The 14,711-nt window shown below is 39.9% G+C and overlaps 1 protein-coding gene across 2 annotated transcripts in view; it reads right to left on the minus strand.

The window, feature by feature from the left end:
* Nucleotides 1–14,711, minus strand: part of LOC149574788 (uncharacterized) — a 96,666-nt gene that overhangs the window by 34,584 nt on the left and 47,371 nt on the right. The window contains exons 6-10 of one of the 2 annotated variants that reach the window (XM_089814619.1): nucleotides 14,480–14,570; nucleotides 11,025–14,369; nucleotides 10,812–10,898; nucleotides 10,493–10,597; nucleotides 10,320–10,377 (exon numbers count right to left, since the gene is read on the minus strand). In XM_089814619.1, the coding sequence (XP_089670745.1) occupies nucleotides 10,333–10,377; nucleotides 10,493–10,597; nucleotides 10,812–10,898; nucleotides 11,025–14,369; nucleotides 14,480–14,570 (3,673 nt within the window). In that variant the 3' untranslated portion in view covers nucleotides 10,320–10,332. Of the gene's footprint in view, nucleotides 1–10,319; nucleotides 10,378–10,492; nucleotides 10,598–10,811; nucleotides 10,899–11,024; nucleotides 14,370–14,479; nucleotides 14,571–14,711 lie in introns of those variants that run through there. The other variant, XM_089814620.1, reaches the window with a different exon arrangement.

Consider the following 14,711-nt stretch of genomic DNA (forward strand, 5'->3'; position numbering starts at 1 on the left):
AGGTCAATTGTGAATCTTTTGCCTATGCACTCCAATGATAGGGTATTTCGTTTCCAATCATGTTTTACTTTTGCTTGTACCAACCAATCTCGTCCCAGAATAGCATCATATCCTTTTTTTTTTAATGGAATGACCACAAAATCCAATAAAAATTGTTGCGTACCAATTGTTACCGGCTGCGCTTTCAAGATTCCCAACGGTTTGATCCCGTGTTGGTCTGTCGTGAGCAACTGAAATGCAGGTGGCCACAATGTCGGTTTTCCCAACTTCTTCCAAGTATCCTCCGGCAAGACATTCACGCCGAACCCTCCGTTGACAATTGTGTCTGTCAAAACATTTCCCAAAATCCCCATTTCGACGATCGTCGGATGCCGTCCGGATGTGAGTGCCAGCAACATTGGGTCTGTTGTCATCACTTCCCTACTATCCCTTCCTGTGTCCTCCGGTGCTTTTGGAAACGGTGTATGATTCAGAATGGCCATCCGTAACTGGGGCATTGTGAGAAGGAGGTCACTTATCTTGACCGATATTTCCGTTTGTAAGATCTTTCGTACAATGTTTTGTTCTACGAAGTTCTTTGCCAAGGTGTCAGTGATGTCCTTCAACTGAGATGTCCCGGCCGACGATGCCTTTGCAATGTCCACCTGCGCTTCCTCCACTTTTCTCTTTTCCTCCACCTGCCTCCGTGTAATTGCTAGAACCTCCTCTACATCCGTGCCGACAGTGATTAAGTTTACTCCAGACTTTGGACACTTGGAATCTTCGTGATCGCCAAGTCCGCACCATTTACATAATAATTTCGATGTGTTTTCCGTTGTACAATCCTGCGCAAAATGACCCCACAAATTACATGCTCGGCATTGAACAATCAGCCGTCTGTTTGCATCATACTGGGTTCAACTTCGACTCCCATTATTATTGTTATTGTTTGCATTGTTATTTTGCCCTCTGCTATTATTCCTGTATCCTCTAGATGTAGCACCAGCGGTATTCGTGTTTCCGCTACTTCCCGACAGGGAAGCCTCCTGTGTGAGAAGCACCTGCGGAGATCCTCTTGTCTTCATGTTAAAGGGGCAATCTTTTGTTGAATGGCCCATGATCTGACAAATGTCACAAAATTGGTTTTTTGGACACGATCCTTTAGTATGGCCGTCGGTCTTACATTCTGTGCACCACAGTTCACTTCCTTTTGGCTCCTTCTGCATATTTTTAAACTCCTTCATCATGCGAATCATATCCTTTTGTAGGGCCCGAACTTTCTTGCTGCTGCCTTCGTCGTCGCTGCTATCATCTCCGATAGGCTCGTCGTCATCAGAGGCTGTCCACGAACCATCTTTTCTGCAATCCGTTCACCGGCTTGCTTTCCATTTTGTTTATTAAGTCTTTTAATCTCCTGGCATAGACACGGACAGTTTCGTGCTTCCCTTGTTTGGTATTGAAAATTTCTGCTACGATTTCATTATCATCCCACAAGAGTTTAAACTCCGCTAGGAACTCCTTTTTAATGTTATCCCAGTTATTTAGCTTTTGTGGATCCGTATCCGAAAACCAATCAATTGCCACGCCCCGTAGGGTTGCCGGAAATTGTCTCATCCAGTCGTCTTCATCAGTTATGCCATTTGCCCTCCAGATCGTTTCACATGTCTTACAATGTCAAATGGGATCGGCCGTACCATCACCATTGAACTTTGGCAGTTTCTCTTTTGGTCCCGCCATCACAATTGGTTTCTGTAAACAGGCGTTGCTCGGTCCTGCAACACTGGTGCTCTTCACTCCCACACCGGCGGTCTGCACTCCCACACTAGCGGTCTGCACTCCCACACCGGCAGTCTGTACTCTGGCGGACTGATCTCCCACACGGGCGGTCTGCACTCCCACACCGGCAAACTAGTCTCTCACACCGGCGGACTAGTCTCCCACACCGGCGGTCTGCACTCCCACACCGACAGACTGGTCTCCCACGCTGGCGGACTGCTCTCCCACACCGGCGGACTGCTCGGAGATCTCGACAGTTGCAAACCTTGGTGAAGAAGAAGGATCTTTTGAAGTTGTTTCCCGCGGAAGTCTGTCCCAGACGAAGAGGTCACTCCACGCTTGTGCTCCCTGGGCACTGCGAGCCGTGTGAGTTGATGCTCTTCCATCTGAATTTTCTTCCCTCGGCGAACACAAATTCAAGAACTCCTCTCGTGCTTCTTCCACCAATTCCACCCGCTGCCGAGTCTCCAACAATTCCTCCGCGCTTCGGTTTCCGTCGGCAATCTTCTGAAATCTCCGTCGGCGTTCAGCTTTCTGTGCCAGAATTAAATTCTCTTGCGCAATACCGATTCCATCTTTTCCCTTCGCCTTATTTCGATCCTTGTTAAGCTGATTTGGCATTAATCTTCATTCCTCCCACCTTCCAGATTCATAAGGCAACGGCGCCAAATGTTTACCGTATAGGTAAAGAGATCAACGCATACAGACAATGAACACGATCAGCAGAATTATATTCGCAATAGTAGATGATTCATGATTTACAATGATCCCAGACGAGATATAAATACTACCGCCGAACCTTCCCGAAGGAGTCTGTCGGCCACAAATATTCTATCCGCTACAAACTATTTACTGACGACGTCGGCTACAGAATATAGAAACACCGCCGGACATCATTCTGTCGGCTACAGAAACACCACCGGAACCATCCAATCGGCTACAGAATACAAAAACACCGCCGGACATCATTCCGTCGGCTACAGAAACACCGCCGGAACCATCCAATCGGCTGACATCTATGGGGGAGATACACATCATGAAGAATTATTAATGCCAAAAGGGAAGATAAGTACAAATTAATGGGAGAACCATTGGGAGTAACATTGCAAGGGGGAGAAGTTGGGAGTTGTTTACAACTAATGCCTATCCAAAGAGTTGCAGAACAGAACAATGCTCCTGAAGATTTGAAATTTGATTGATGAAGAGGATTTGAAAAGATGAGAACAGCAACAGCAGCAGCAGCAAAGTGTTGTTTGGTATTCTTGGAACCTAGATTTTTTGATCTATGTTTTTATATTAGTACATCATTTTGCGGGTACCCATCCCCACCAGGGTTTTCCCTCTAATCAAGGGTTTCCCTAGTTAACATATGTGGTGTTATTGTGTATAAGTATCTTGTTATGGTTGTTGATTATATTGCTCATATGGTTAAGGTTTAATAAGGTTGATAATTGTGATAATAGTTGTATAACTGATTCACAACCCCCCCCCCCCCCCCCTCTTAGTTATATTGGTAGACTATTTATTCTAACAGGAACTGTATTACCAGTTAAGAGTTCTCTTTGAGTTTATTGATCAGAGACTTAATCAAGTGATTCACATTTCGAAGCTCGTGTCAGGTCATTTCTCTTCTTCAATTGGTTTATGTTATTTCCTTGATAATAGACAAAGGATTATAGTCATAGCTTCATTTGATAGTCGAATTGAACCATGCTTATTATTTTGTTATGTGATATGAACTAGATTCGGAATGTTATACCAATCGAGCCAAGAACAATTTGGGTCAATAAAAGGCCTCTAATTTACAATGCTTTATTTCTGATAACTTGTTTATCCTACATAAATGAATAATTATCAAGCAAGCTGAAAGGAAGGATACACCATAGATTATCAGGGATAGCCAAGGATGTCTGAGATGAGAGGTGTAGTCCATGTGACATGGATAGCTTGATAAACTTGCAAGTTAAAAAGTTGTATCAGAATATGAAGAATTAATGAATAACTGAAAATTAGTAAAGCTAGTCAGCTCATAACAAGAACCGAGTATTAGTTGGTACGTCAAGTCGAGTGGTGGGTGATTGAGCATAAAGTACTTTGAAAATCCCTGGCCAAGGTAGGTTTAGTGGCAAATGATGCTACTATGGTCACCACAGATCAAGATTACTCATAATTGGATGGATAATTTGTTGGGAGGTACTCGCAGTCTAGCCGGCTATGTAGTTGACAACTCTTAACACCGAGATGCTAAGGCGGCAAGACGACATGATGTACACATGCCTTATCCCGTGCAGGGTTGGCCATTCTCAGTAGAGAATGAATGAGGATTGCAGTAGATCTGTAGTTGGGAGGTTAAGTCTCTTTCAATGCTTTTCCTCTCCTCCAAATGCCTAAACTTGCACAAAGCAGACCAGTTCCAATTTTTGGACATGGTGTGATCTAAACCTTGATAGTATTATGTTATTTCCTTTAGTGGCATCTTATTTCAGTTCAGCTGTATATATATCAAATGCAGTTACTTTCCTATTTTCTTATGAAATAGTGGTTGGAATTTGCAATTAGATTTATTTTACTTATCATGTGTAATATAATTAGTTAGCTTATTCTAATCATTCTTTCTAGCATATCAAGATAGTTGAATCTTCCAGTTGGTAGTTAAGACCTTCTCATGAAATTACAGTTAATCAGTTTTTTTTGGTTCCTTTCATATGAATGGATAGCTAGCTTATTTCTATTTGAAAAAAGAAAGGTTATATTAAAGTTTTTACTCTTTAATCAATTAGGTTGTTACATATGGTATCAAAGTTTTGGGTTCAACAATGAACCTTGGGTTCACCATTAGCTTAAAACTAAAACAAAAGTGTTTGAATGAGAGTAGGATAAGGACCCGAATGACACCTCCAAAGAAACCCCGCTACCTGGTTCATATCTTTATAATTAAGAACATGCCTAAATTTGATTACTCATTTTGTTCCATGCCTAGAGAGGATGAAAAATTAGCCAACACCTTAATTAGAATAAAAAAGGAAAGAGTCAAATGACTCCTGCAAAGAAGGTAGTCATGAGAAACGAAATTTTAAAGCTTGGAATTCAAAGCAAAATAACCCACTTATGATGTATTATGCACCTTGCATTAGGTAGCATGAGCCCAAGGAAGGAAACGGATAGAATACCCAGGGATAGGTGTCTGAAACCTCAAAATCCATTTGGGGAATTTACCAACTTACTGGAGAAGTTGCTCCCTGGAGAAACAGCAAAATGGAGTTGAATCTTAAGACCGCCATATTACTTGGGACAAGTTTATCACAATCTTTAAGAACATGTGGTTACCCCAATCCTTCTACGACCGGAAAGTGTTAGATTTTCAAAACCTTAAACAAGGGGACTTGTCAATGAATGGGTACTGGGAAAAGTTCACTCAACTTTTGAAGTATGGTCCTGCTTGCCAGCAAGACAAAAACTTCAAAGTCAAGAAATTCATCATGGGGCTGAATAACAAAATTGGGGGGGTATAGATGTACTACCACCCCAAACCATGGAAGAGGCTCATGAAAAGGCTATCAGACAAGAAGGAAAGTTGAAAAAGGATAATTCCATCAGAGACAACAAAAGGAAGGCAAATTGGTGTTCCTCTAGTTTTGATCAAGGAACTCACACAAAGAGTTTAGAGAATTTCAAGGCCAACAAACTGGAGTTCAAGGGAAGCAATAGCAAGGATTTTAAGGGCAATTTCAACATTAATAATAACAAGGGAAATGAAAAGAAAGGACCAACAAGAGGTTGCTTCATTTATAGGGGAGATCATTATGTCAAAATTGAAGCCCTGATTTTGAGTTCCATCCAAAAAATCAAGCCCTATAAGCACTCTTTGATGCATGTGTACCCGGTTGTTCATTTGAGGCCTAAGAGGTGTTTAATGTTTCTAACACCTTGCATTTAATATATCCACTTGCAATGGTGTAATACACTATAGTGTCTTAAAGATACAAAGGCTTTTGAAGCCTCAACCATGCACATGGGTCCCACTTGCTCGGTCGGAAGAAGAGGAAGAATTTTGACCAAACACGTCACCCGAGATGATGACATCATGCCAACTGGATCTGACAGATGAATCGAAAGTGGTGAGATGTGCTTCAACCTGGTGCGGATTCTAGTGTGCTAACATGGCACGAGGGACACGTGTCACAAAGGCGCATCCCAGCATGCATAGTCAGTAGCTATTGACTGTAATGCAGGGAAGCGCCTAGATGACATGTGGCAGCGGCTCCCATTCAGTTCTAACGTGGCCGTATGGTTAGAGGTGATGTGGTGATCCAGTTGGCAAAGAGACCTTCAAGTTGGGCACAGAATTCGAGATGCTGACATGGCACGGGGGACACATGTCGCAAAGGCGCATCCCCACATGCACAGTTAGCAACTGCTGACTATAATGCAGGGAAGCGCCTAGCTGACACGTGGCAATGGGCCCTGATCAACGATGATCTGGCGATAGTACAGTCAAATGGTGATGCAGCACTAACAGAGCAGTCGGGCAACCAATGAGAAGCTGCCACGTGGTAGTAACTGGTGGACTAATCAGAGGGTGCCACATGGCACCCGACGACAGATGATGTGGCAGATGCCAACCAATGGCGTGCTGCCACGTAGCACAGGTGGTCAAACTCAGTTGACCTGAAATGCATGGATAGGGCAAAAATCACAAATGATTTTTGAATTGTTCAAAGATTCACATACAATGATTTTAAATTCAAAAAAGGTATATTCTAAAGTTTCAACTTTAGAATTTTTTTAAATCCTTGAAAAATAAAGTGTAGACTAGAGAGCCAGTACAGGGGCATATTTCTCAAAATCGGTTTTTGGGTGTTTTTGGTAAGCTAATATAGCTATATTATATATCGCCAGAATCAAGAGAGAACGAACTTTCCGTTTATGGAGTTTTTTTTCGCACAAGAAGCCCTCTGTTCAGGTTATACGAGGTTTTGTCTCAGAGTCTCAACTTGCAACCACATTCAGGTATCAAAGTTCAGTTTTGATTTCTAGCAGGATGATGAGCTGAATGTGTGCAAAAGATAGTAAAAATGCAGTTAGGGTCAAGTTTGGTCACCTTCAAGTTAGTTGAATCCAGATTTTATCAACATTTCATGATGCATGTCAGATATTTGAGTGACACAAGGGTTTTCATCATTCATAAGAGATATTTCCAAGTTGGTTACAAAATAATGATGAAAACTAAATCAGATTTCAGGGGTAGAAAGAGGAGAGATGTTTTAGAACAACAAAGAATGGAGATTCAAGTGGACACGTCACTTCTAGATCAAATCCAGGATTCCATTCTTCCTCTATATCTTTCTCTTTCTCATCCATTGTAGGGGTTGGTTCCAGTTTTGGAAGAAATTTCTCATTGTTGTGATACCATGTGTGTTCCAATCTTGAGTTTTCTCAAATTTGTGAGACCAGGGTTCCAATTTTGATGTGTTTTCATCACTGTGACACCACATTCTTCAGCATATTTCTCTTGTATGAACAGCAATAGTGAAGATAATATAAATAGTTCTGATCTGTTAGGCATTTCTATGTTTTAATTTCATGCATTTGAATGTATAGTTTCAAGAAAATGAATACAAATGAGCAAGAATATCTTTAGTTTCATTCTAATTCTTGCCTCCTATCTCTGTAATCTACAATCTTATGTGGTTTAAGGACAAAGAACTGAGACTTGTTTGCATCCCCTTAAGGTTGTATGTCTGATATATTTTGCTGTTGGAACAAAGGGCCAAGTGAATGCTTGATGTATTTGACAGGGTTGTTGGTTATTTTGAGAAGGATATTTCATGAGAATGAGGTCTCTATGAACACCGATGTCTGATTCACAAGGTGATAAGATAGATCTGATATCTTGGTATATGGAATATGTCATTGGTATCACAGATGTATGTATTTAATTTGTGTAATTGCCCAATAGATAAGGCACGAATCAGCTACAGGATCAACTTGTTCATACTGCTGCATATTTGGGGTTTTGCTAAAATCAACATCATTAATCAAATATCTTTCCCTTTAATGTTGAAGAACTAAAAAGGATGCCCTCACTTAGCTTATCAATTTCTTAGGCCATGTTATTAGCTATTCCATGTCTGAGATTTGTGCATAAGTGTTAAAAGATTAAGGGTTTTATCTGCTTTGTCAAGATTCAAGTGTATTGAAACATCCCTAATAGATGCCCTTGCTGATCTGCTATAGTTTTTAAATTAATAAACTATATTTTCCTGTGATTTCTTTGATGGTCTTTGAGAATAGACAAAAGTTGCAAAAGGTTTTGTTTTTGTTTTGTGTTTTTTGATAGTTTTCACAATAGTAATGAATAATGAACAATAAACATGAGAGGAGACTGAAAATAAATAAGAACATAGAGCCAAATCAGAATTGTTATAAATCGTACCAGGCAGATTTCTGATTTATAAAGCCAAATAATAAATCCAATGCAGTTCCAAGGAGCTTACATCCAACAATGATGCCAAACTGTTGCAAATGGCAGCCATAAGACTGCAAGGAATCACGTCCCAGCTGAAAGAATCAATCTGTAACGCTGAAACCATAAATCTGCAACCTGAATCTACAATAAAGAATGGTGTACTCTATCCCTGATAGCAACGCACACTGTCTGAAGAATCCAATGCCAATAACTGCTGCAGGCTACGTCCCAGCCAATCCAGAACCTGGGGTTTGTGTCCCAGATGAAGAATTGCTCTCTCAGAGCCAATTCACAAAAACAAGTTTTTCAATATGTAAAAGATAATAAGAAATTAGGTCTCCATCTCCTTATATCCCGTTCTAATTGTAAATTGAACCCTAAAGGGAAATTGCACTTTTCCCTTTAAATAAAATATAATAAAATAACATTTTCCCAATTAAAGTCATCCATGCTATAGGAAAAAACATTACTTTATTAAAATTCCATAGTTGAAGGCACCAAAAAGTCTACAGATAGTAAAAATCATGTATAATAATTCGAGAGCTTTCCAACGAGCTATAACACATAGGTGTACCTGATCAACTGAAGCCAAAATCCCCTTATTACTCCAAAATGGTTATATTATTAACCTTATTTTAATTTATTTAATCACCAACTTAGGAAATATTTAAATATATTAAAATATTTTCCAAATGGTCCCAAAAGGCGTAAAATGACCAATCAAACATGAATTTGACCTTGTCACCTGTCTGTGACTGATGCCGAACAAAATGGGTCAGCTGGCAGTCCACCCCTAAAATCTAGGGATGCTCCTAAAAAGTAGGAGACAGCCCCAATCAACCAAAATTGAGTCCCAATGACTCCCTTACTGTGTGCACCTCTGAGAGAACTGTCACTAAACTGGGAGTTCCTCCTAAAAAATAGGAGATGCACTCTAAGTCTCCAAAACGTTCGTCGAGGTCTCCAAATGCATCCTAGACCACTCCTAGTCAATCCCTACAAATTAGGAATCCCTTCTAAATTGTAGTAAATTGTTGTCTACTGCTCCAAACTACTTGGGAAGCTCATGCATGACTCTCAAAGCCCCTGGGTTGGTTCCCTCTATGCTCTGCTGGCCTATGAGAACCAGATAATAGACCAACATTGCTAAAAATGTTGTCACTAAGGGCAGAAATTGGGGACATGACATGTATGTTTTAGCATTGGTACCATACAAATGAATCTGAGGTACACCTGCCTAGGTTTTGCAGATCCTAAAGTAGAAGAAGGGTCTAGCCTTATAGTTGGCCCGATGTCTGAAAAGGTATGTTGAAGATGGGAAGTAGCTGCCCCTAGATGTATCTTGTTCTCATCGGGGAAATTTGAAACCTTGTTGTTTCAAAACACCAACATAGTGCACAGACTGAATGGCATCTGGTTGTAGACGTAGACACCATCTTCCACCACAAAGGTTGTTTTCAACTTATCTTCCTCAGCGATAGATATCTGATTGTAGCAAGAAAATCCATCCATGAATGAATATATTTCATGCCCGACAACTTCCTCCAGAATGCTATCACATAGCCAACAATACCAAATGAATTGATTACTATTCAAATATGAGAGATACGCAATTCATGACCACTTGTAAGGAAAGAAAATGCATAATAGAGGAAATTTGCTTCAACTTTTTGATAATGCTTGACGATAATATCTTACTTCGATGGAACAAACCTCCAAAAGTCTCCAACAAGAACACAAATAGTAATTCAAAGAAAATAAACTTAGCTCCTATATACCCTTCTTATGCCTTGGATGTCACCCAAGCCAACTTAGACACCTATGTATAACACCTAGGAGTACCTACTTTATCTAAATAAGTTTATGATAATGATCATATGACTTAATTAGGAGTGAAGGTAGCTACAAGCCAACTCCTCATAAACATATTCACATCATATGAAGGCTTAGCACCATGTATATCAAGTAGGATAGAATGGCATAATTAGATTTATCTTAAAATGATGGAAAGGGATCTTTTTTATTCCTACAATGTTTTGTGACCATGGGTCACATAATAATAACAATCATACAAGTAATAGCAGATAACAAATACCATGAATTAGAATTCAAGCATCACTCCAATCATCATCTTCATCTTCACTTCCAACAGCCTGCAATTAATACAGCAAGTTTTTGAGTTTGAGATACATGTGACATCAAGTTGCTGAATGTCATGCAATGGCATAGGGATCATATAGAAGGAACAAGATAAAGGTGATGTCTAACCTTTCGAATGGCACTGGCCTTTTTCAGGATAGCAGTGACATTAATACTTGCTTCTGGTCTAGGGATTTCAAGCTTTTTTGTAACCGTCGGTCTCAAGCTGAAAGACTGGCCAATGAAACCAAAATATTTAGATAATGTTGACAAGCTACTTGGCAAATGTTTTAGCTGATCATACAACATAAACAAAGTTCACAAATCTGGAACTGGATGCTAACTAATTTTTCAGAAACATAGCAAGCATTTCTTTGATGTCATGAATATAGTTTAAAGTTTAGCTCAATAAGAAACCAAAAATGTGCAAAAAAGGCAGGCTGCAAACCCGTTTTCGTATTTGCTCAAGTAATTTTTCTCTTTCAGTTAATGGTTTGGCTTTTAATGACTGGGTTTGTTGTATAACTTTCTTCAGCTGCACAAAACATGCATAGCCACCTGTGAGAGCTGATCTAACAAAATTCTTAACAAAGAGGCAGTCAAGTGCTTCATACACATTTAATAAATTTCAAATCAAAGCACTAAAAAAATGGACCAATACCCTGGTTTTGTCATGTAGTGCGATGGACTCTATGAGTGAATCATTTCTTTCAATAGAAGTCTTCTGAGACTGTGAATTCCGTGCGAGCCGACTGAGCTTTGATGGAGGAGGAGGTGGTGCAAGTGGTACAGCCGATTCAAAGGATGCTAATAATACTTTTTTGGGTCTAGTTATCCACCAGTTCAAAGGAGGGAGTGGAGGTGGTGGCGGTGTCTCCAGTGGAATGTTCTCTGGAACTTTTGATTCTATAATTAAAGAGCTTGAAACTAAATCTTCAGTGTCTTGTGCTTCGTACTGATTCATTATCTGACTTGTATCAAAAACCACATCATGAGTGTTGTTGTCCTGAGAGGTGGGCAAAGGAAACCCAATGGATGTCCAAGGCCTTGGAGATGGTCTAAAGGTGTTGCTGTTATCTCCATACTCTACACTGTCATCATCCAGATTTGTCAGGATTGAACTTCTGGGTTCACGTGAACTCAATGAGTTTGTCAATGAAGAAGTCAACAAAATTCTTGAAGAGCCAAGCTTTCCATTAGCACTCATGTTCATTTCAGGGAACACTGCAGATTCAGTAGTAGATTCCACGAAGTGGTCACTAAATGAATCTGAAGAATTTGTCACATGGCTTCTATGATGTCCACCTTCATGACCATCAGCTGTGTAAGACAACTTTAAGGACTGCATTTCAACTAAAATAGCCTGAGAAGAATTCTCAAGATTATTTGATGAGAGATTAGTACAATCAGCATTGTTTTTCCCCTCCAATTCCTTCCCAAGTGGAATCACAGGTTCTGGCAACAAACAGAAAGGTGACAGATCATTGGATTTCATATTATACGAACCCCTTTTTGGGCTCAAGTTTTCAGGGTAATAATCACTACTCGCGAAGAAAACGTGGGGAGGAGATCTTATAGTAGGCTGGGAGAAGGAAATATCAGTCTGATCTTGAAAGGAAGATGATATATCATGACCCTGTGTGTTGATATTTCCTAGGCTTGAGATTGACCCTTCTGTTCCATTGCCCCAATGTTGTTCATCAACGTCATGGCTTTGAAGATCAGCACTAGAATGCTTAATGATAGATTCCTTTTGGGGATGATCATCAAGGAGACTGTTGAGGGCAGAGCTGGCAGAAGGCACAGCATGAAGCCTTCCAGCATGGACCTCAGAAAGGAGCCCTGTCTTTATGTCAGTGCTATAAAAGTTGTTTGATCCAGTAATAGCAGATTCCACAAGAGGTCTAGAATGAAGGATCGAAGCAGGAGACATGGTAGAGCAACTAACATTTGGAGATTCTTCAATAACAAACACTTCAGTTTCATCTTTCTTAAATTCATTTATTGATATTTCATGGCAATCACTATTTGATGGGGAAAGCCCAGAAGCTGAATTAATATGCCCAACAGTAGCAAGCTCAGCTTGAAGCATATCAACAGAAATATCCTTTGTGAGAACGTCAGAAATCAAATTATTTTCAAGGACAGTACCAACTACCTTTGAGTTATGAGACCTACAGATTGGCTTGTCTCCCAACATGTCAGATGAAAACTCCTTATTTTCAAGTGATGGAATACATGCAAAATTCACAGGAATTTGAAAACTTTGTAACTCGGGATGAGATTCAATATCTCTATGATTTGATGCTGTTGATATTACAACTGAACTATCTGATGAACCTCCATACATGTGAACAGGTTTCATTTTAAGAATGTCATCAGAGGATGAAACATCAAGCACTCGATCACCGACTGTCTCAACATCCATGCTAGATTCAATGGGATCTGAACAGGAGTATGCACATAGCCCAGTAGAATGTTTACCATTTGAATTTCCAATTTGATATTCCAGGCATGTTTCTTCAATCTCTGGTTGAGGAGATTCATGTTCAGAATAAGTCTTATCACAGGAAACAGAATCTCTGGGTATTTCACTTTTTCTGCCATCAATTTCCATGTCAGGATACAAATGATCATCTTGCAAATTATGAAGATCAGAAGCTAACTCAGACAAATCAGAGCAAGATTCTGATTCATTTTCAAAAGCATCTGGAGGTATGGAAGGAGTTAGAGCATTTTCAAGTTCCTGATTACATGTATATTTTGAAGTTTCTGATACAGATACTGGTTTGATTTTGTTGGAAGATCCAGATATGAAAGAAAGTTGTGAATCATCAAGATCTTCAATTATAATTGATGATGTAAATTTTGCATCACTGTACATGATGGATAACTCAGGGGTGACAAATCTGAAAAAGGCATCTCCACTATCAAAACAGGCAGATGGTGTAGCATTTAGAGAAACATTGGATGATTCAAAGTTTGAAAAAGCAAAAGAAGATGACCGGTCCAGTGCAGCTTCTGGTTTCTGAAAAAAACTTGTGCTTGTGATGGGAACATCGCATGCAGTAGTAGCAAATGGTTTATCAAAATGATCATCCAGTACCATCTCGGTAGAGGTGTAAGCTGTATGAACCGGATTACAATCTTTACCACTGTCAAGATCAGCTGTTGGATCTTTCTCCCTAGAATCTGTGGATACGTGGACATAACCAAGACTGGAAGTTAGCTCTGTATTTGAGAATGCAAAAGAGGACGAATGGTTCTGAACAGCATCAGGTTTCTGACCAAAATTGTTTGTTATATCAGCCATGATATCCACAGCAGGAGCCAAAAGGGTGACATTATCATGATCACGTACTGGTTCCTCGTTGGCAACATCAGTTGTCCACACAATATTACCACATTCTGAGGAGACACAATTAGCAACTGCATTGGCCTCATTGTCACTGTCAAGATCAATAGCCGATCCTTTTTCTCCAGATTGTGGAGATGCATGGACAGAAGCAAGAGATGGATATTGCTCAACACTACCCTCGGAGGGTGTGCTTGATTGAATATCCACAACACCCCCAGAAGATTTGGCCTTGTGCAGGGATTGCATATCCAAAACAACAGAACATTGTACCAGCTGTTCATGTGATTTTGTATAGCCCAGAGATCCAGTTTCTCTATCCTCAGAAATTATGTCAGAATTTACCTCCTGTTTAATTTGGCAATCAGAATCTATTTCTATTTCTGACTCCATGCTGATAGGAGCATCAACAAAATTCTCCGGCTCACCTCCAACATTTTCAATTAAAGTCAAATCATCTTGAACTTGTATCCTCCTTTCTCTATTGACAAATACAAACTTTTCCTCCATTTGCATGATACCACGACGCCTCCTCTCCGCTGTATCCTTGTCACTAATATTCACTGGCTGAAATCCTTTAACTTCGCCCATAGCAAGATCATCTTTGGCCCGATCATCTTTAACTATTCCTGCTGAAGGGGATTGCTTTCGCTGTTAACAAGGTCACAAAGGATCATGTAAGCATTCATTGGAAACATTAAATTGGATAGGTGCTGCTTTAATTTTCTTCCTGCCACTTGGGCAAGGTGAGATATTTTCACCTGTTTTGACTCTAATATGTGATTAGCAGTACATAATTGGTTTCCAGGGGCACACCTTAGATCGGCTACATCAAACACCGAAAATGGAGCCCTGCAAAGGCCAGCACTGCGGTAAATAGCTATGGTACACATAAGATTTAACAATTACTACTTCAATTACAATTAAATCAAGATGAAACCATACATTTATCTTGTCTTATGTGTGCCTTATAGCTAATCACATCCAAAATTA

The sequence above is a fragment of the Cupressus sempervirens genome, chromosome 2 (genome assembly GCF_028749045.1).
Source record: "Cupressus sempervirens isolate cs-2001-9-10 chromosome 2, ASM2874904v1, whole genome shotgun sequence".
Taxonomy (NCBI): Eukaryota; Viridiplantae; Streptophyta; class Pinopsida; order Cupressales; family Cupressaceae; genus Cupressus; species Cupressus sempervirens.